This window comes from Rhipicephalus microplus, chromosome 10, assembly GCF_043290135.1.
Source record: "Rhipicephalus microplus isolate Deutch F79 chromosome 10, USDA_Rmic, whole genome shotgun sequence".
Lineage (NCBI taxonomy): Eukaryota > Metazoa > Arthropoda > Arachnida > Ixodida > Ixodidae > Rhipicephalus > Rhipicephalus microplus.
In genome coordinates this window covers 90,514,218-90,537,528 of record NC_134709.1, presented here as the reverse complement: position 1 = coordinate 90,537,528, position 23,311 = coordinate 90,514,218, and the positions used below count along the sequence as shown (strand labels likewise).

At 48.8% G+C, this 23,311-nt stretch overlaps 1 protein-coding gene across 1 annotated transcript in view; it reads right to left on the bottom strand.

The window, feature by feature from the left end:
- LOC119180889 (membrane-associated guanylate kinase, WW and PDZ domain-containing protein 3) overlaps positions 1–23,311 on the bottom strand; it is a 141,787-nt gene that overhangs the window by 37,696 nt on the left and 80,780 nt on the right. The window contains exons 2-5 of the mRNA XM_037432027.2: positions 21,139–21,432; positions 19,302–19,541; positions 14,648–14,845; positions 10,928–11,134 (exon numbers count right to left, since the gene is read on the bottom strand). Coding sequence (XP_037287924.2) covers positions 10,928–11,134; positions 14,648–14,845; positions 19,302–19,541; positions 21,139–21,432 — 939 coding nt within the window. The remainder of the gene's footprint in view (positions 1–10,927; positions 11,135–14,647; positions 14,846–19,301; positions 19,542–21,138; positions 21,433–23,311) is intronic.

Below are 23,311 nucleotides of genomic sequence, written 5' to 3'. Positions count from 1 at the left end.
CGAGCGTTCAGGCAGCTCGGCCTATGCGCATCAAAACGCGGGGCCTGAGTGACGCCAATGCGAGACACAAGACGACGACAGGGCTCCTCTGCAGCAAAGAATCAAAGCAGCTTCACGCAACTGGTCGTGTGCTGTCGTAGCGCTGTTAAGCGACGACGACAGGTGAACAGATGAGATTAAGAAGTTAGCGGGTATAAAAGTGACAGCAGCAAGTACAGGACCGATTGGACTGGCGGATGGGAGAGGCGTATTCAAGCTGCTGCTGCTGCTGATGATGATTACCGTTCAGTAATTAAAAGATACCCTATACTTGTAACGCATTTTTGCTTACGTAAGTCCCCTCTCGGGGCCCACACACAAGGGTCAGTCCTAGACGTAGCGTGTTCAGCGACAGCACATACGGAGCACGCGCTCGCCGTCACGCGTCAAGGACGGAAACAATGCCGACAAGTGTGCGACGCCGCTTTCGGGACCCCGTCTCAGCTGCTACGGAAAGTGCAAGCGCTTGTCTTTCGAACGTTCAGCTGCTCGGCCGCCGCTGTGGCCGACACACGCGTGCTCTTGCGCATGCGCCGACGAAGCGCAGCTGGAAACGTCGACGCTTCCGCGTTAATCCGACACCCGAAGAAAGGAACTCTGATCCAGATCCAGATCTGATCCAGGGAGCTTCAGAATAGCGCACCGCAAGCCCTCGCGGTGCGGTCGCGTGCGTCGTAACGCGAGCAGACGTTCACGTGCGCGGCCTGAAAACGTTCGTTTCGAGGCTACAATGTCTCTGCGATCATGCGTCGCGGTTTTCACGAAGACAAACGCTATCCGAAAACTCATATTGCGCCCGCTAAGCCCGCAACGCCCACAGCGCCTGCAAACGTTATTCCAAAACTCCCCAATAATAGAGAGTTTAATACTGCGTACGCTGCGTACGTGGCGGCGTTGCGTACGTAAGGACACCACGTTCTGCGTAGTGCACATGTGCAGACCGCAACGCGTACGTATCGCATTACGTACGCAGCCGCTACGTACGCACGCATGAGATGCGTGCGCGCGTACGTATGAGATGATCGCGGCGCTCTCGAACAAGTTCGCGACAGCGCGAGACTTCGTTTTGCAAAATGGCGGCATCCAAGCCAAGCACCGACCGGCTCTGTGACTTAATATATGGCCATAATCTGGCTATAGCACTTGGATTGGCTCACATTGGCTGTCAACAACACGTGCTTCTATTTTGATCTACCAGTTGGCGCAACACGCTTCACGCTCGTTACGAACGCGGGTACTACGGCGTACTAAAAGCCGATTAGTGGCAAACAACGCCGCGTAACGCAAAGCGCTTGCGTGATGCGTACGTAGCACCATTCCGCAGTACTAAAACTCTCTAATACTGAGACCTGGCCCCACGTATTCGTTTCAGCGCGTCAGCGCGTGGCCTTGTGACGCGGCGCCGTGCTCCCTCTCCATGAAGAGAAAGGACGCGTGGCTACGCACAGCTGTGCCCCCCTCTCTCTCCATATGGGAGAGGGCTCGTAGCCGCGTCAAAAGGACGCGCGCTGACGCGCTGCAACGGGTATACGTGTGGTCAGGCCTTAACAATATTTTGGGCTTTACGCGCCAGGCGATAACGAAGCGAGCCGAAGTGCAGGGCTCAGAAATTTTTGACCATCTGGGGTTCTTTCACCCTTTCCCTACAGTCTTTTCAGCTAGAACGAAACAAAGATACCAATTTTAAAATTTTGCCTATTCAAGTTCTTCGTATCCTGAAGAACAAAGAGAACAACTAATGCTATATTTAAAGGCGTTTCATCAGCGATAAAGAAGCAAAATATTTTTTTTCGAACGTATGCTCAGAATTGGCTTCACTGCAATGCACCACAGATAGTGTCCTCATCCATCCCGTCTTCGTTGAAGAAAATGCCTCATATTAGAAATAATATTAATAAGGCGCAACGACAAGCGTGCCCATGGAGATAGAGAGAAAGAAACGCTTGGCCGCATCGGTGGTGGTTTGTTTACATCTATCGGCATTCACCGGCGCCCGAAAATATAAAGCACGCGGGCCTCCATCAAAAACAAGTCCGCCGCGGCCGGGATCCAACCTGCGTTTTTCGGGCCAGCAGCCGGGCACCGTAACCCCTGTACCATATCGGTGGCCCGTTCCTTCACCCCAAATTGTATGGAAAATTGGGCGATGGAGTTCAAACACGTTCGCTGAACTAATCGTTCTTTTTTTAATATATAATACATTGCTTCAAATTAATCTTAATCTTTGTTCTTCGGATCGGGGGTTGGGTGAGAAGTGGAAGGCACTGCGTAGTTGTGCAGCTGTTACGCTGGTTGAGAAGGCGAGACGATATGGACGGCAACAGCCGTGAAAGCAGCAGCAACAACGCCAACGACGAGATCAGCACGAAAACGACGCTACCACAGGACAACGAACGACAACGTGTCACATGTCAATGACCTGAGGCCGCATCCGGGACTGCCTTTCTGGCCAATTCTTACCCTGTATTTTTTGACGAAGCTGCGTATTGGTGACACGCAATGATGTATCATATGCGATACACAGACGACGCGAAAAGCCGCCCGAAGCACGGCCACCTCCTTGAAAGGGTTCCGTTTAGTGCCGTCGTGAAATGGATACAACCGGCAATTTCGCTCTAATGACCAGTGGCAAACAAAAGCCCATACACGAAGCGTAGGTCGTTCCGATTACAGACAACGCAATGAAGACGTTCTATCGACAGGTCGGGCAGTGGAGAAAATGCAGTAGAAAAAAAGAGCTCTACAAAAAGACTAAAGAGAGGGACCGTGGAGTTCCCGAATCTCACTGCACTCTCGCGGTGCGAGAGTAACCGAGTCACGCAACCTTCAACGTCAGCGAATCAAAGAAGGAACACCGAATAGAAGCGTTGTCTCTCATCTACAAAATAGCGAGTACCCCGAAAAGTGCGCAGGACTACAACCACGCACAATACAATCACCCCTTCGCCCGGTGGCTCTGACACCTTGGGACCAGAAGGGAGTGCCCTTCTATAAACGGTGGTATGCTGCCGAATACACGCGGCAGACTGACGTCAACAAAGCGTTCCTCTCCCCTATTGGTCAACGCGAGACAAAAAATAATAATAATAAACGCTGCGCGACCGCGCAGTCAAGGTCGCTGTCGGTAAATAATAGGCGCTCGCCGTGCGTGTCGAATTTGTAAATACGGAACGCGAAACAGGCACGGCGGTTTAGTGGATACACGAACTGGAACGCCGACAATTACAACGCCTATTGGTACATATCTAAGCACTGTTTTCTTGCGAATGACATTTGGGGAACGCGGATGGTTGTAGAGCCAAATGTGGCATCAAACGATCACGTTGCAGAGAGCGCCATTCAACTTGCGTTTGTATAGAAACACGCGCATCGCAGGCGTGGACGTGGACGTACACCCTCGCGGGAATAATGTGAAAGAGAAGCCCTTTGAATACTCTCAAAAGGGTGTTGCAACTATAGACAAACGCGTCGAGGACGAAAGTGTTTCTTTTCTCAAATTCCGGAATTTCGGATTTATTCATCAGCGATGTGTTAAGACGGCGTATTTGGTGTAAGCGAAGTACACAGAACTTGCACGTGACATCATCAGGGACGGCGCTTCTGAACGTACACCATCCCCGACGGCGGCTTTGATGACATGTTGTGGTTAACCTAGCTGCTTGAATGTGATAACAACGAGGCAGAAAACGTCAATATGAGGCAACCTGTGATTGATAATAAGCATGAGCCGATGAGCTAGGTGAGCCACGATTTCCGAAGAAGCAGCGCACAAAAGGACACAAAACATGTACGCATAAAGAAACGCAAACACAAGCGATCTAATGCAATTGTGCATGATGTTTTGATGAAATCACATGTGTGCTAACAACGCATGTGACAAAAAGTGTGTGATGTTTTGATAACATCGCGCGCATTTTTCATGTGATGTTATGGCCACGCTTTATACTACATCGCGAACGTCGCATCCCCCTATGCTGCATGGCACTCCAAAACGGCCAGTTATTACAACGTAAACGCAAATCACCTGCAAGTGTATACAGAGACGATGTATTAGGGAGAGAGCTGCTAAGAAATTAAACACTGCCTTCTGACAATGGTAATCCAATGACTGAATTGGCTACCAAGAACTTGGGCAATGCCACGGCTGCAGAAGGAGCTTCCTTTAAGTCGCGTCGAACCGGTCTACAAGAAGCACGCGCGCTCAGATAGAGAAATCGAAAGTTGCGTGTCGCGCCTCTTCATCACCGTTTCTTTTTTGCATTTATTTTTTCTTCAACTCACGGCTGCGTACACACACACAAACACGCACGCTACTCTGTCATCAGCGGGCGCAGGGCAAACAGGACAACAACATACCGAATCAGAGTGACGTCACAGCCGCCCCCGTCTACGAACGTCAGCGGCTACACGCGAACGCACGCCCACTGTTGGCAGACAAAAGCCGCTGCAGCGCGTCGAAATTCGCGACATGCATGCCGATGCGGAGCACAGATCACGAATTGTTCTGCTCGGCGGTCGGTCGATTGGTTTGGAAGCTTGCCATACGACGGAATATGCCTTACAATCTGCGGCAAATCGTTCAGTTAGCAAAATGTTCGAATAATTAATATATGTGGTATTACGTACCATAGAACTCCAATATAGTTATGAGGTGATCCTTATAGTTGCAACTACGCCTGAAGAATGGGGACACTACTAAACCTCCGTTGTACGACTTGTTGTTAACTCTATTCACGTGCCACCCACTTTGCTTCCTTTATTCCTGCCCCCTTTGTTTAATTTAGTTTTACTAATTGCTTAGTACAGCTACAAAATAAAGAAAATTGAAAATCTTGAAATTGACGCCATTTGATGTGGTCATCAAGAGGAAATGACACATCACACGTGCGGTAACAAGGCCAAATAAAAGAACCAGGAGCGCGAAGTCACATGGGAAGCCAGAGATGCAAAACGTCGCAGAGTTAAGTCATGAACAAAAATATCAATCCTGTAATCACGCTTGGCGGCTAAAAATTCATTGCAGCGACCATGCTCGTTAAGAGAAGTGATGCTGTTTCTGCATTTTTTTTTTGAGCGAGTGTTAATGCTTTTCACAACTTAATCCTCAAATCTATGAGAACGCCACAAAGTCTGTCAGCTGCTATAGCTCCAGCATCGATACCGATGTCTCGTATTTCCTCGAATTTTCTATTTTTAAAACATGCAACGGTTACTTCTGCCGTATTCGCCCCCAGACTGGTGCTCGCTTGAAGGATTGGCTGTGCGCCAGTATACACGGTGTGTCCCCCAAAACATGAGCCAATAATTTAAAAGTAAACGGCACTGAGGAGGAGAACTGAACCAAACGCATACTACTCGCTCTGGCCCGCAGGTACTCAGGCTATCTTTTATTTCTCCCCATACTAATCATTTATAATTTTTAATTATCTATTTTTAATTATGGGCTGGAAACCCAAAATATGAGCACTGAAGAAAGCGCGCGAAATGTGCAAAGAAGCCGTGTGACGGGCCGCGAGCGCTCTGCTATAGTGCTGCTATAGGCTTTCTTTACAACGTGGCAAAAATAATAGCGCTAGATGTATCGTACAGAAAACAATTTAGTCGGTGGTTTCTGGAAGTGCTCTACATCTCAGTGTTTATATTTTGGGTTTCCGGCCCGTAATTGGAAAAATATTTAATTAAGAATTATCAATTAGTATTGGGATAAATAAAAATAGCCTGAGTACCCACATTCGTGCAAGTAGTACGCGTTTGGTTCAATTCGCCATAGGAGTGTCTTTCATTTTCAAGTTCTTGGCTCAAGTTATGTGGGACACCCTGTGTGGGTCCCGCGCGGCGCCAGTTAACCACCCAGCAAAACCCGGATGCCATATAAACTGCACACGTACATATTCGAGCGAAGTGGGGCAAGACCAAATAGGGTAGAAACACACTTCGAACTTACCGCAATTGCAGGGAAAACCGCAAGCGGCCAACAGAATAACTGCGCCAAAAATATACATGGGGGAAATTACTTGCTTTATTTGAGACGCAAACATGATGAATGCATTTAGTGCGGTGCCACACGACGTTAATATACCGTTATTTCGATAAAAAAAGCAAGTAATACATTCCAGTTCAGGCGTTGCATACCGGCATGACAATGCAGATAATGGCAATACGAGGACGTATGCAACTGAAATTCGGCCGGCACAAAAATGTCTTGCGGTACGGCAACGAATTTTATCAAAGGGCCGTGGTGAAGACTTGCGTACTGTAAGGGGGAAGGAACAAAAAAAAAAAAACGAGAGCAGCGCGAAGCGCTATTTTCATCACGCTTTGACCTTGCTGGCAATAAAAGGATGCTAGCATGGTTCTCGATTGTATCATGGATACTTACAGAGCCTTTTATGGCTTCTTGTCACCGTCCCAGCTACAACCAATTGAAAAAAAAAAAAAAGCCAGATAACAGAGAGTGCCGATGGCACACTGCTCGCGGTTCTTCTTCACTGTACTTTAGCGCGATGCTCGGTGATCAGACGCAGTTAAATGATTCGTGAAACGGCCTCTGGCAGTGTGCCCGTGCAATTATTCCGGAAGTCATGCCAACGTAAATAGGATTAAGCAAACCGAAGGACCATTCGTATTTTCTCATTTGTTTCGTTTTTTTAGTTCTGCGCTAAAGATGTGCCAATTAACAATGCGGCACCGATTCGGTGATGGCCACTGTCGCTCTGAACTATTCTCGGTATAAAGAAGCGAAACGAGGTGACAAGAACCTGGACAGTGCTAAGCACGACTACAAAACTAACGACACACGACGGTTGAAAGCTTACTCCACAGACTGTCCGGACTCGCATGCTACACGATGTCATTGACAAAGCGACGGGGAGGATAAACTAAAGGATGATCGCCCGCTATTGGACTCACCCACACCGGCAACTCGCAATGCGGCGCGACGAAGTTCTTCGTATATAGGTTTCGTAATGTTTGTACAGTCAAGTGACGAAGCGACCACGGTCCAAATATAGTCGCAAAATGTTCGCTGTAGGCCGAAACCCGGTTAGTCGCTTTCGCTATAGCGAAATTTGCGTTAGCGCGGCCGGAAAAGCGAGCTATCCGGGCACTATACACCAAGGCAAATGGAATGGCACATACTCGGACAGGGACGGGATAAGCGAGGCGACACAATCGCTAATTCAACAAACAGTTGACAGTAAGAACAATCGTGTAGGCTTGCTATAGTTGCCTCCAAGGCCAAGTGTGCGCTTACGTTACGTGCCAACAAGCCCAAGCTATATGCTTTTCTTAACACAGGGCAGTCGCTTTTCGGCCAAAAGCGAAAAATTCCGTCCCACTAATGCTAGGCACACACGCAAGGGACGGGACAAATAAAAAAAAAAATACGAGGAGGCATCGCTTGCAGAATAACAGATCAGTTGGCAGGTTAATTTGGGTTCATAATGATGTAAAAGGCAGTGCTGGGACGACAGTATAGGTGACGACGATGTTGGCGCAGGCGTGGTAAGCCTGGCACAGCTGGCCGGCTATAGATTCACTTGTGCGCCTCTATTTGCAGGTATATCCAGTGTGTCACAATATACATACATGCTTAAACATGGCCCACGCTTTAGGCTAAGATCAAAGTGTTAGTTTTAGCAGGGGCGGCTCACTGCTCTCCCATAGTTGAGTATGAAGTACTCGAAATTGTCAAACACTTTTTCTAAAAACACAAACAATTCATCTATTGCGAACCTCACATAGGGACGGCTTTGTGCTCTCCCATAGTGGAGTACCGAATATATCTAAAGCGTAAACTACTTTTTTCCAAACACAGAGTAGCCCCGCCGCGGTGGTCTAGTGGCTAAGGTACTTGGCTGCTGACACGCAGGTCACGGGATCGAATACCGGCTGCGGCGGCTGTGCTTTCGGTGGAGGCGGAAATTCCGTAGGGTCGTGCGCACAGATTTGGCTGCACGTTAAAGAACTGAAGTATCAAATTGGGCTAGTTGGAACATACTCATCACGATCAGCGCACAAAAAGAACAAAAAACACACAAGAGCACACACACACACACACACACACACACACACACACACACACACACACACACACACACACACACACACACAAAACACGCGCCTGCTTCATGCACTTTCCTGTGTATTTTTGCCTTTTCATAGTCACATGGTGGTTTGGGGATGTTAAACACCCCCTATCAACCAATCTATCGATAAATCGTAACAGTAAAGTTCCCATTTTTTTTTCTTAGAATCAACCACACACCTGTTGGAAATAGAATATCTTCACAGCATCCGCTGTTCAAGCTGTCTTCTGTACACAACGCGTGTCCTGTCTTCTAAATTCTTGTCCTTTTCTATGCGTCGCAGCACTGCTTTCTATATCAATCTGAACGCATCGATTTTCTTGATAGCACTCTTGGCACTCGCACGAGTGTACAATGCAGTGGTTACAAACATAACCCGAATGCACTAGAGTGTACAATGCAGCAATTACGGCTATAGCCCGAATCGCAACTATCTACCCTGTGCGACCAGTCACTTAACGACTTGACTGCATGTTATATGTGCCAAAATTTCAACGGGGAACTTAGTCGTGCGAGCGTGCGAGTTGCCGGGGGGCGTAGCTCTGCTCCCTAGTTCTTGCTGTTCGCGGTGGCGCCAGCTGGAGGCTGTCCACCAGCTCGCACGTCCGCGGGCGCCGCTGGGTGCGCTGCGGCGCCCAGATGACTCCTCGACTGCTCGTGAGGCACAGTCGCCGTCGGGGCGGCGAACGGCGGGGCCATCGAGTGCGGTGAGGGATACGCGAAGTCAGGGTGGACCGGAGGCGGCCACGCCGTAACCGGGTAGCCGTAGTAGGCGGAAAACGGCGCGTACGGAGGCGCCTGAGGGGGCCAGTAGACGGCGCGCGCTTGGAAGGGCACGTACGTCGAGTACGGGTACGGCGGGAACGGGCTGAACGGCGGAGGGTAGGCTGCCGCCGGAGCGGCGTATGGGGAAGGAAACAAGCCGTACGCGGGGGGAAACGGCGCCGCGTACGGCGACCACGGCTGCTGAGCATCGGCGAAGAACCACGCGTTGCCATCCGCCATCGCGGACGCGAAGTCGTTTTGCGGAAACCAACCGTAGGTGTCGTTCGGAGACGGCTGCTGGTGGCGATACGAGAAGCGGGGCGGAGATGGCGGGCCATCGCGCGTCCAACTACTATCGCGAGTCTTGGACCGAGGCTCGCCCTTGCTCTCGTCTAGAAGACCGCGGTTGCCGCGCGATGGCTGTGTATCGTGCCGCTTCTTAGGCGGCGCGTCGGCAGTGACGGCAGCCTGGCCATTGTCCAGGTGGTTGACCTCGCCCTGGCCCGTAGGTTGGTCAGGAGCCCCGTTTTTCTCTGAGGCTCCTCCACTGTCCTTGAGAAGCGCGGGCTTGCAGGTCCCTGCCTCGTGTGGTGGACGCTGCTTCGCCTCCTGGGCGGCTGTGGAGGACGTCGTCGTGTCTGGGGTCACAGTGGCTCTCGCCATCTCCTTCGTGGAGGTGTTGTTAACCTGGTTGCTGGACTCAGAGGTCTTGCCTTGCTTGACGCGCGGCGGCGGCTTGCCCACCGCGTCGCCTGACGAAGAGCTGACGAAGTCGCAGGCCCTTTGAGACCCTGATGCCGCCGAAGACCCATCACTTACGGCCTGCGGTAACCTTCATGAAAGGCTGGCGCGAAAGTGCATGTCGAAACGGGAGCCTACTTAGCGGCGTTGTTTTCAACTTTTGAGCGTTCCGCGGAGTGAAAAATTTTCGTCCATTACAAGGTTACGCATGGATTGTCATTACAAAGAAAAGAAATCACGTGGCCGTTACACGCGGGAACTAATTGGTGAGAATCGGCCAAAGTAAGAGGTGCACTTTATTCATGACATCTCCGGTACATTTCCAAATTCTTTACATTGTGCCAGTGCTGACTAGCGAGTGGTGCAGATGGTAACCATGTTGCTACAAGCAGTGTCAGCCTGCCAGACCTGGGCGAAGCATCGAAATATATGTAACGAACGCCTGGAGCGGGACCTTGTACGCTTTTGGTTTTCGTTCGGTTACAAGAAACTGGAAATCTGCACATGCGAGTCTCTGATGGCGAATAGAGGTAGTTCTTGGCCAAGCGTACTAAAGGATTGCAAACGTTCGCACACCGATCTAGGACCAGGCGTGTACAAGATCCCGTCCCAATGTAGCACCTCTCACGATACCTTCAGAAACCGCGACGTAGATAAGTTAAACGAATACTAAAGTGAACCGATAAACCAGCGTGCATTGGTGAACTGTATTCAGAGAGCCCTAATGTCAATTTCACCACCGTATCGACAAAGGAGAAAAATGGAGGTCGGCATTTCATTTTTAAATTCCGCGCCGAAATCTGCACAAATGACGTCACTGATTTGAATATGTCTTTTTCGTAATTTGGCGACAGTGGCTGAACGAGATTTTCTGAAACTTTGTGTGTTAAGCATGTGGTCCTCTCGGTGGACAATGTACTTAATTTTTACCGATTGGAAAGTATACGCATGACGGCGTGGAGGCCGTCGAAATCAACGAAGTCACGGTGTATCGCGCGGGTATTTCCAGTTGACGTCGCCAACCATATTTTCTTTTCGCGCGCTAACTCGCTAACCAAGTTCCTTTAGCGGTAAAAATGCCGTTTTCGGTATTGAGAAATTGTAATTTAGTACTAAGAGAAAAAAAATTGTTTATTTACTGGAACTACGCAACGCTTTGCTGCAGTTTGTAGAAATTCGTAGCAGAAGAAAGCAAGGAGTGCCTTCACACAACACGGCGTTCGCGCTGTAAGTTTGTCTCGAGTCCGCGTCAGTTTACGCCTAAATAACAGGGAGAGAGAAACAGTTCGACAGACCTGCTGCTGTGGTTCGGTGCCCGGTTGGTGGGCCGGCGTGCGCCTGCGCACAACGCTCTCGGACTGGCTGCAGGGCTTCTGCTTCCTCTTCGCAAAGGCCTCGTCCCCTTCGCGGTCGATGACGAGCAGCTCCACCTGCGTCGGGTCCCGCTTGATGCGCTCGATGATCTCGCGGTGGCTCTCGCCCTCCACCGAGATGCCGTTCACCTGCGTTGAAAGGTTGTCGGGGTTCTCAGCTAAAGAACAAGTTTAGAGAAAGCAAGTGAGCGGGCAGGAAACGCGCATCCGCACACTTGATACAGGAGGCAGCAAGGACTGACGGAACTATAGGGGCGAATCGAGAATTTTTATTTTTTTTTCTTGAGGGGAAGGCACCTATTTCGGAGAGAGCACTGCTTCAGATAGTCACTTTTCGCTCTGTACGCCATGGAGAAAAAACATTTAGGGGGAAGGGGGCACGGGCCCGGTGTTCCAGCGCCTGGACGAGACCTCTCCCAAGTGGGACCATAGCTGTCTGCAGCGTACGGCCAGGCGACTATGACTGTCAACCCACTACAATTAGAAGTAGCGTGGCGAGTTTGGCTATATATAGTTGTCATACATTCTTTCACTATTCAAAAATTAGGATGAAGCACACCGAAGACGCGGACAGTAGGTGCGGATGGAAATTCTTGGCAGAATTTTATGCAAATACGCAGAAATTAACGGATATGACTGCTAGCGCGTACACACGCAGGTGATAACGCGAAGTACACTGACGAAATACGAACAAAAACGGGAAGCATGCACACGTGCGTCGCCATATGAAGAACACTAAAGGCTTGACCACACGCATATGACGTAGCACGTCGGCGCGTGTCTTTTTGACGCGGCGTCGAGCTCTCTCTCTCTTCTACACACACACACACACACACACACACACACACACACACACACACACACACACACACACACACACACACACACACACACACATATATATATATATATATATATATATATATATATATATATATATATATATATATATATATATATATATATATACAGTACGGATTCTGCCCACGGCAAGTTATCTTTTCACCCACTTTTCTTCATATTTACATTACAATTTGGTCTAATATTTTCCCCTATACTTTCCTTGGCATTATTGTCTGTTAGATCTCATTATTATTGTGTCAAAACAAAAAAAACGAGCCCTTAGGTATGCACTTCTTTCCCTAATATATATATATGTATATATATAATGATTTGTGGGGTTTAACGTCCCAAAACCACCATTTGATTATGAGAGACGCCGTAGTGGAGGGCTCCGGAAATTTTGACCACCTGGGGTTCTTTAACGTGCACCCAAATTTGAGTACACGGGCCTACAACGTTTCCGCCTACATCGGAAATGCAGCCGCCGCAGCCGGGAATCGAACACGCGACCTGCGGGTCAGCAGCCGAGTACCTTAGCCACAAGACGACCGCGGCGGGGCATGCATATATATATATATATATATATATATATATATATATATATATATATATATATATATATATATATATATATACTCTTTCTATAGGGAGAGGGCACGGCGCCACGCGAAAAAGCCTCGCACTGACGCGATGCGACGGATACGAGAGGTAGAGCACATTAAGCGCAGACAGTTTACAATAGAAACACGGTTTCTGAAGAGGCTCAAAAAGACAACTTATAAGAGTAATCAGGCTATTCCCCGTTTTGGTTTTGCTTTCTTTTACGCATTTCCAGTTCTTGGCAACGCCTTAGATTTTCTCTACTGTAGGTTAAGACAGACACGATATGTGGATGCAGTGTTTGTGAGCAATACCGTATAGTCCTTCAATACTTCTAAGCCCTCCAAAGCTTCATAGTCCATCAAAGCTATATAATGAGGGACTATGACCATAGCCTCGTAACATTCCAAAGGAAAGATTCACAATAGTAAACGTATTGCTAAATAAGAATGGTTTTCAAGACCTTATACCTGAAGCGTGCGCGATGAGGCGCTCAATACAAAATGGTCCTAAGTACTTTCGGCGCTTACAAGGCTGAAAGCGTGGGAAGATACGTAATATGCGTACATCTCTCAAGGTTTCGGACCGCTCCGTCTGAACCTACACAGCTCGTTCTCTCCAGGTATAAGTCTCGGAATGTGAAAAAAAGAAAAAAGGCCTACATACTTGTTGTGAATGCGCTATCAGCGCTTACAGACGACTTTTTTTTTTCAATGAGCAGTGTTGCAAAGGCCACCACTTACAAATAATGCGAACACTGGAATATGATCATTAGTCGTGAAAAAGGTTCTGCTCGTGCGAGATGTGTATTACCTGCAAGTAAGAGTTCATCCTCGATCATATTCTTTAGCTTTTGTTTCGATGAAAGCTGCCCCGTTCGCAAGATAGACATACCAACCACCTTAGTTCGCAATATTAGTTCGACGCTTCAGTTTCTGCTGCAGATACTCGATCCGACGCTAAATATTCCTGTTGCACACACCGTTCCTATTGCGCAAATATTCCTATTGTGCACATCACGTGCGCGCAGCAGAAGCAACGACAAGAACGACTTGTTTACGCGAGTCTGCAGATGAGCTTGGCGCACGCGGCAACGTCGTGTCCAGTTTCTCAATGCATCTCGACACGGCACGTAATGGTAATACGATACGCCGTATTGCTCGCGGCCCCCTGACGTCTCCGTCAGTGTCGTCGCTATCCGAAACGTGCAGAGAGAAAACACTGACAGACGTTTCGGATAAACGCGTCAACGCCAAAGCCTGACCACACGTGCGCGTTTAAGCGCGTCAGCACGTGACCCTTTTTATTTACGCGGCGCTGCACCCCTCTCCTTGTGGAGAAAGAAGGCCCGACGTGGCTACTCAAACATGTACCAGGGAGGTGAAAAGTTCCTAGGCCACTATCTCATTTATTCCTATGGTAGCGTAGCCTGGCAACTTCTGACACCCCCCCCCCCCCCCCCCCTGTACGTCATAAGGATTTTTTTTTTGCGTCACTCATGTTTTGACGCCGACGGTCACAACCTGCCTTTGAAGGTCTGACCATGCGTATGCATCGCAGCGCGAGGCTTTTTGACGCGGCGCAGCACCCTCTCCTCATAGAGAGAGAGGGAAAGGGGCTACTCGAAGTTGCCCGCCTTCCCCTTCCATATGGAAAGGGCACGGTCCCGCGACAACAAGCCACGCGCTGCAATGCGTACGCATGGTCAGACCTTCAAAGGCAGGTTGTGACCGTCGGCGTCGGCATTGACGGCGTCAAAACGTGAGTGACACAAAATAACTAATTTTTTAAGTCGTAAAGGGGGGGGGGGGGGGGTCAAAAGTTCCCAGGAAACGCTCCGATAAGAATGCATGGAATAGTGGCCTAGAAACTTTTGACTCCCATTGTACATGTTTTATCAGCCAGCACTACAAAATATGGGATAAAAATAACACTACTACTGCTATACTTTACTACTAGTATATTCGAAGGTTGCGGGTTCGGTCTCTGCCCGCGGCAAGTTATCTTTTACTTCTCCGTTAAACTTTTGTTGTTACAATCGGCTTTGTCCTTCGTTAAGACTCTGACAGGCTGAAACCTTGAGTGCTCTTACTAACTATAAAAAGAACCCTGCATTGCACTGCATCATTAACCCCCATTCTTCGCCCTTTTTATTCCCAAGAATCTCAATCCCCGAAAGTACCGGCGAGGCCCTCTCACCTCCAGGAGCCGGTCGTTCTTTCGCAGGCCTCCGAGCTCGGCGGGTGAGCCGGGGTCCACCTGCCCAATGAAGTGTCCCTGTCGCTTTTTGTCGGCGTGCAGGTTGAACCCGTAGCCGTCGAAGTTTGGCCACTTGGAGAGGTGGCACAGGCGGAGACCATCGTGGACAGCTGTGGCAGGGGCCGCCTCCTGGACATTCTGAAGGTGATGGCGGTGAGAAAGTAACGACCGTTGAGAATTTGGTCAATGGATGGATGGACGCGAAGGCATAGTGGTCAATCAGGTACACGTCTTATTCGTTACACTCGCAAGTGAAAAGGGGCAAACACGCACGCACACTGTCACCTTCCCAGCGTGCCTTAGCATCGCGGCGGATACCTTAACCCCCGTAATCTATAACGTCCCTTCACTCAACGATTCACCTTCACTTGAGAAAGCAGATTGGAGCGCCGTCTCTAGGCACGGCAAGTCACTGCATATCAGCAATAATCTGCTGTGATTGTTGAGTAGCGCAGCGTCATTTTCAGCCGAGTGGTGGCGCAGTACTCAGCTCTGTGAAGTGAAAGAAGAAAGTCGAGTCGAGGAGCGTTTGTAAATACGGGGTGTGTCGTAAGGAAAATTAAAGTGCAAACGTCGTCCGACTGTTACCTTTATTTGCATTTACTTGGAATTTTTGCTTACAGCCAACATGCTTTTTTTGCTCACAACCAAAGAAGCCGACACCAATATTTCTGCGAAACGAGCCCTCCAACGCTGTCGCGTTAGTATGATCCCCTCCTCCCATCCAATCTCACCCATAGTGTGCACGCGCATGGGCAACACCGTGCTGCGGGCCAAGGTTTGGAGAAAATTGTGTAGCGGCACCTCGTTTATTAAGACGAAAGCTTGCACGCGAATCGCGAAATGCACCTCCCGCGAGCATTCAGCGCAGCGAAAGTGACGAAGAAAGAAGGGGAGAGGGGGGTTGCACTTCGCACGTGCGCACAACGCGCGAAGGCAACTTCGCGAAGGTTGCCCGAGCTTGCGCCAGTCTGCGCGGTAGCACCCGTACCCAGGGGGAAACTCGCATTGCAGTCCCGTTCGCGAGGCAGGCACGACGGCCTTGATGCGGTGGCTCCGCTTACATCGCCATCTCCCGACAGGCGGCTTGTTATTTTGCACGAACAGCAAGCGCGCTTCTGGAATTCACGTTTTTTTTTTTCTTCTTCTACGTTCTACTCTCGCTCCACATCTCTCTCCGGTGCGCGGTCGAGCGTGCTTTTCTGCAGGTATGCATCGCTCCAAATTATCGTTTCCTCGCCCAACGTTCTCTGATGGAGCTATAAAAGAACCGCACAAACGCACTCGCATTCAGCGTTAAAGGAAACTTCGAAATAGACTCAACTCAGCACCTAACATTAAACCTCCTATGCCCAAGTGAGCGAAATGTCAAGAGCCAAATATTACAAATGGTACACAGTAATAAATTCAACAAAAAAATGTAATTTTGCAAAATACTGTTGCAGCAAAGGCCGTCTCCACACTACATACTGTTCTATAACGATAATATAGCAAGAACCATGATATGTTTAAAATAACAAAAACAGTTTTTAATTGAAATTTTGAGGGAGCAACTAAGAGATACAATATTGGTTGGCCAAAGCATCACTTGGCGTGAAATGCAGAACCGAAGGATAGCAGACAACAGGAACAACAGGAATTGATTATACCCAAAACCACACAGTCACAGATGCAAGCCCGTTTGAAGGGCTGCGAGAAATTTGGGCCGTCCGGCGTTCTTCAGCGTGCGCTGACATTGCACAGCGTGCGGGCCACATTTCACCCTCGTCAGATTGCGACTGCCGCGACAGGGATCGAGCACGAGACCTTCGTGTTGGCAGCCGAGTGCCGTAACCGATATCGCACCGCCGAGGCGGACAACGAGCTGTACTTACGTACCGCGGTGCGCATGTGGCCTACTACTCACCGGCTCAGAAAAGAACAGATCAAACTACTCTCTTAGTCGAATCCTCTTTAAATGTTGGCTATATCCAGGAAACCAGAAGAAAGATGTCCGGTTCCCGGGCAATATCTAAAATTCGAAACTGGACCTGCTTAAGAGCAGGCTAGTCTAGGCTTACACAAAAGAGCAGAAGTCAAATGAGCTGACTTGGCCTGGCTAGGACAGTTTGAACGTTAAACAACACCGAACTAACAACATAGTGTTCAACAACACCAGAGCAAGCATGTTTTTTTTCTTCGTTTGTTGTTCGTTATTGCGCCATTTCTTGATGAAGTTGAGAAACATGGCGCACACGATTAAGACAGGTCCAACTGAGATGATTTCGTTTCCCATCTGTTTCCTACTTGTGTTTGGCTTGATCAACGTAGTAGAAAAAAAAACAATCAGACCGATCAACCCGGACATTTGAAAACAAGTACGACGACCGCTGGATGAACAAGCCCCGTGCGCTCTTTCATCCAGCAGCCATGCAAATACGATCGCGCCCAATATAACTACCAACATATTGTCCGTCCACTCCCCAACGTTACTAGTTCATTTTAATAACGTTGACCGACAACTAAATATCGTTGCCAACATAACAAAAGTTACTCCGGTAGACACTATTACAGTTGCAAGTATTAAGGTTTTTAGCTGGCTACGGAAACACGTTACGGAAACGCAGCAATACGGAACCGGTTGACGAGTGCGCATGCGCGAACATTCTACGCACATACGGAAAGGAACTGTGCCGTATTTCCATAACGTGTTTCCGTAGCTCGCTATAGAACCCTCTATTTTCTCAAGCAATTTAACGTTCTCAAGGATGACCACACAGGCTTGAGGCCCCTTGACTCGTGGTTCCTATGTTGCCACTCACGTTAAACGCGACTGTATAGATCCCTCCATGGAGCTTTAAATTTTCAAATATTTCTTTATTTGAGTTCTTTCAGGGTAATACATACATAAGCGATTGCGTAACACGACTCCTTCAACTATAGGTAACCAAAGTATTAAATCAATGCCAACATAGTCGCCGCATTTTATGTCCAAAGAAGCGCAAGCGCTCCTTCAAGCGACCTTCAGTTACCGCTGACTTACATCATCGGATCCACCCTTTATGCGTGCGAATTTCCTCGTTTCATCAGAGCCCCCGAACTCTGTGACGTCCTCGACCGCGCTTCCTTGTATACCCTGGGCAGCCATTGAGTGATTTTAACAGAGCGCCGGCAATACGTCCTACGCATTCCATATCCTGCCTAGCGCAATTTCCTTTACGCTTCGTTGTGCACTGCCTACATAGACGTATCCCTTCTCTCATCATGCCCATAGTCTTTTCCATGAACCACTCGGCTGTCTTCCTGTCTTTTAATGCTATAACTGGTGTTTTAGAGCGACGTTTTCTACTCCTCCTGGCGGAAAGTCAGAGAGCGAGTGTCTGCATCCGTTTAACCTCGAAGCTCCGCCAAGAGCCATTTCCTCCACTTCCATCTCCCTCGTGCGTCGTCATGGCAACGGACATGCGCAGTGTCGGTATTTCTCAGCCACGCGTTCCTTCCTCTCCACCAATCGGCGAGAGCCGCGAGCCAGCATCCCGCGAGCATAGAGTTTCCTAAACATACACTAGAGGGAACTCTGGCGCTAGTGTCTATGGGAGCTGCAACACACGGCGCTTCAGCGAGCATGGGAATGATGGGTATTACACACATTTGTCTAATTTTCGTGGCCTGCTTCTGGCTCCGTGTGCGTTCGTGCGGCTTGGAGCTGTTTTTTCACGAAAACATAACAAATTAGCAAATGTTCACCGTTTGCGCTTCACAACCTTATTCTTTTAGGCTTACCATTTCGAATCAAGTCACTAAGTTCAAAAGGATTTGTTCTTTCTTTCAAAACAAAACCGTAACCAGCAATAAACGAAGCCGCAAGTACGATTACTCGCCCACAAGTATGAAGACTAGGCAAATGTGTGTACTACCCATGATTCCTATGGTCGCTGAACGATTGCAGCGCCAGAGTGCCCTTTATAGTTAATTTTGGGAAACTCTATGCGCGCGAGATCTCAGTTAATGCCACGTGGCACGCCGCGGAAAAGACGAACAGAAATGCGGACAGCGTGACGCTTCTCACCGCGCAGGGGCGCCGACCCACGGGGCAGTTGGTGCTATCGCTCGACAACCTTGTTTAACAGAGTTTAATCACTGCACTTGTGACTGTACCTACAGGCCCTCAGCGTTACACCCATCACTATATGGGCATTGTCGTTAAGCTCTCCCCAAGTTTCTCGGTTAAACGTTATCTGCATTACATGTGAATACCGTTGCCGGTGCGATGATGACGACAATGACGACGGCAACAATAAAGCGGAAATGAAATCGAAGTGAGCTATCGATGGCTCTGAGCAGGCCGCAGCCAGAAATTTTTTTCGGGGGCGCAGAAATATGCTAATGGCTTTGACTACTCAAGAAAATTGCCTACATTCGGGAATTACTTTCGGCAAAAATCGCAATGTGTAAAGTGCGAGTCGTAATAAACAACATTCTATTATTGGTTCTATACGTTTAGTTTTAGGGTGAATTTTTCAAATAGTTCTATATGTACAACTTCGAGGGAAGGGTACTCCCTTCCCTCTTCTCCTGACTACAGGTCTAGCTGAGGGCAACGCATATAACTCACGCTGTGCGGCGCGGCGGCGACTTCCTGCGCGGCGGCGGGCTTGCTAGAGCGCCGGGCGGCCGCCTTGACGCTGCTCAGCTGGATGACGTTGGGCAGGTCTCCTCGGATGGCGATGCCGTGCTCGCGGTACCAGGCGGCCGTGCCGTCGTCCACCACCAGCAGCCGAGTCTCGTTGGGCACAGACTTGATGCGCTCGACGATGTCTCGGTGGTTGGTGCCTTCCACGTTCACGCCATTCACCTGCAGCCGAACACAACATGCACACACGCGTTCACACACTGCAGAGAACAGGCCATCCTACTCGAAGATAGCTTCATTGTGTCGGATATTCGTTATAAGCAAAGCTTTTATAAAGTGACGGCGCCGTTCCATTCACTATTTTGTGTTCACTACATTGAGGCATATATGTGCGACCTTTAATGACCCGCCTTTGCCGAATCTTTGTAAAGGCGAAATTTGCAGAGGCGGTGATGCGAGAAAACGAAAGAAAACGCTCGAAATAACTGAACCGCATTTACTTGAAGAGGTCAAAAGCGGCACAAATCACTCGGACTCTCGAAGCCAATGAACTGCAGCCGAAAAAAAAAAAAAGACCGCCTTCGCACTTCCGCTGTGAAGTTTGCGAACAATGGTCAGTGCGCTTCGCATCAACGCTAAGCAACCGCAAATAGTTAGCTGCACAAGATGTAGACCAGTAGCAATAGTCAGGAAAAAGTCTCGCCATGCAGATACAGCAGCTATTTTCAAACATACACCGAGCACACGAAAGCCACTGCACTAAAACAAGATAATCTTCATGACACACATGGATTGGCGCCGCAAAGCAGCCGCACTTCTAACCTCCTCAACTGGGCGTATTGCGCTTGGCGATGCGTTCCCGCCGACCCGCCTAGGAACAACGATAATGTCCAAGTATCATTCAGAATACCATAGTTTCGTTTTTGCAATATCGACGCGAACATGACAAGTCAGTATAGTCCAGCTTGCTCACCATCGCGTTTACATGCAGCTCTAACATCGACTTGCTTGAAACCCAGGTGACCTGGCTTCACCTCAACAAACTTGTTCGACTAAATATAACGAGAATCGTTTAACCGCATACGAACACCGCTTATGAGTCCATCAAAGTTCACAAAATAGGGAATTTACGGATTACTAACTCGTAGGAGCAAGTGTTTTCGAACGCGATAACATCACGACGAGCCAGTTTGTCACACTGAAATCCAGTAAGTGGATTCGGTATACTGGGTTTTGGCTGGCAAAGTCACGTGACTGTCGAAGCGAATTAGGTGAACTAACTTGCAAGGACCGGATTCAGCTTGTGAAACACTGTGCAGCAAGATGCGTAGTGAAACGCGATTGTTACAGGCCGCGTCGGCTCGACTTATCATTCCAAGTACCGCCGAGGTCGAGAACAAGCTGGATTTGTGACTCGTCATCCCGTAAACTCACTCATTCAGTCCGGTTGAGGAAAATTGTGATGAGTCCGAGTGAGCTCAAAGCCAAAATTGTATTTCTTGAGCGAGACTGAATGAGCTGTACACTTTTTCGCCCATCTATGCTCGACATACCGCTGAAGTCGAGCTCGTGTAACCTTCTACGCGACGAACAATTCCCATTCCCCCTTCCCCTGCGTAGAACTGTGGAGGTGCCCTCCACTGAGAGAGGCAGTAACGGAACTGCGTTTTTTTTTTTCCCCTTTTCAAAGCCACTTCGAACAGAGCCAGCACGGTCGTCGCCTGTCAGCGACATTTGCAGGTGTGTGTGTGTTGGCATTGCGCAGCTGCGAACGGCTGCGCATAACTCAAACGTGGAAGCCCATTGCGGGGACACGCACCTCGACAATGGTGTCGTTGGCGCGGAGGCCCGCCGCCTCGGCGGGGCTGCCGGGGTCGACGGCGCCCACGTACTGCAGCTTGCGCTGCTTGTCCGCGTGCAGGTTGAAGCCGTAGCCGTCGAAGTCGGGACGCCGCACCAGGTGGCAGAGGCGAGCGGCGGGAGCGCCCGCTGGGAGGGACACCATCTCACCGGGGGCATTGGGAGCGACCACGGCGGGGGCTGTGGCCGCCCCGCGCTGAGCCTGGTCGGCTGAGGAAGAAGAGGAAGAACCCAGCGAGGCGCCACTGTTCCTCTGCGATAAGGAGAAAAAAAGGGAAGATTGTTGAACAAAATGCACAACACCCGTGCCACACTGGCGCATTAATGGCATTCAGTAGTTAACTGGAGGCCTGCCATACGACAAAATTTAATAACATTTAACCCAATGATGCCAATAACAGCGACTTCTGAAATGATCAATTTTAGGGTAATAAACTACTAATAATAAAACATAAACACGGTTTTTGACAACTCTACCCCGCGTTCACGAATAATGAAGGGCGAGAAGTAGCCACATTAAGGTGCCGTTAGCTTGAGTTTGTTCCCCGTTTCCACCACATTTCAAACAACTATAGCAACTTCGGATATCGCATATTCAACCCGAAGCCTCAAATGATCCATGGCGCCTGTCATATCGAAGTCGTTGCAATTCTGAAGTAAATTTCGCTATAGTGTAACTCTGTAACAACATGCCACGGGTTAAAAATCATGTATAAAATATTCTCGACACGATAGAGGCTATTTCAAACACTTTTAAGTGCACTGCGATGAGCATTTCTTGGAGACGAAAGTACCCACTTCTTTGTTCAGTGAGTTCTAGCAAAGGATTTGGTAGAGGAATTGCATTAAAGCGAATGGTGTTTGATATTCCCGTGCCGCACCACGCAAATGGCATTGAATGTTAAGGCAGCAAGAAGTTGATGCCATTTTCTGTGCGCGCGCGGCTGTGACATTGCAAAATGAGTTATCTCTCATGCTGGAAGAAGAGTTATGAAATGAATGATTGACAACAAACCATCAATAACACACAAGGAAATACAGACGGATTCTCAGAAAGGAAAGCTTCGCGTTCTGAAAATACTCCTGCGAGTCTCCCCGTGAGTTCGTGGTAAAAACGGGATGGTTGTCAATCACACGTTTCGTAACCGAATTACAGGTTGTTTATAAAGGAAATTATTATTCAGGTCTTTGCACTTTTCCCAAACTCAAACGTGGTCGCGTGAATGCTGCAAGTATGGGCACGCACGCACGCACGCACACACGCACGCACACACACACACACACGCACGCACGCACACACACACACACACACACACACGCACGCGCGCGCGCACACACACACACACGCGCACACACACACGCACACACACACGCACACACACACACACACACACACACACACACACACACACACACACACACACACACCACTCGAAATAACACCAAGTACCTCGAAATAACTCGAAATAACACACCACTCGAAATACGCGCACGCTCGCACGCGTATATGCGTGTGCGTACAATGCACATGTGTGATACACAACACACATATATGTGGGTGTGTGCGCGCGCAAATATTCGCAGCTACATATCATAGATTCATTCTGAAGTTTCGACCGAGGACCGGCTTTCAGCATAAACGGTTTTCGATAAAAGCGCGGCCCCCTTGTCGAAACGTCAGAATAAACGTTAGGTTTATCGCCCCGAATTTCTATTCGTGTGTCCCTAACAGAATCGCGATAGGAGCCTTATTCTGAAACTACATATTACAAAGCGTGAACACATCACCTTCAATTCACTATTACAATTTTCACTGACCTTTCGCCATGTGCACGACCCATTTCTGCTCGGGGCTGGAGCCCCAGTGAGGGGTGGAAAGCACAGACAGGTGTGCAACTACTACTGCCCATTTTTAAAGAAATTTTCACAAAACTTTGCAATTCACTTGAATGGGGGTTTCGCTATATGTTTTGTGAATTTCTCTAGAAAATACAAAGCCATTATAAAAATAATAAATATATTATTTGTCTGCATTTATTTTTGAAGGAACACTTGTGAAAAACATTTTGCATATAAAATTGTGAAATCTCTTCTAGTTATTACATGCCCCTAAGGTATCCTTCTGAACCAAA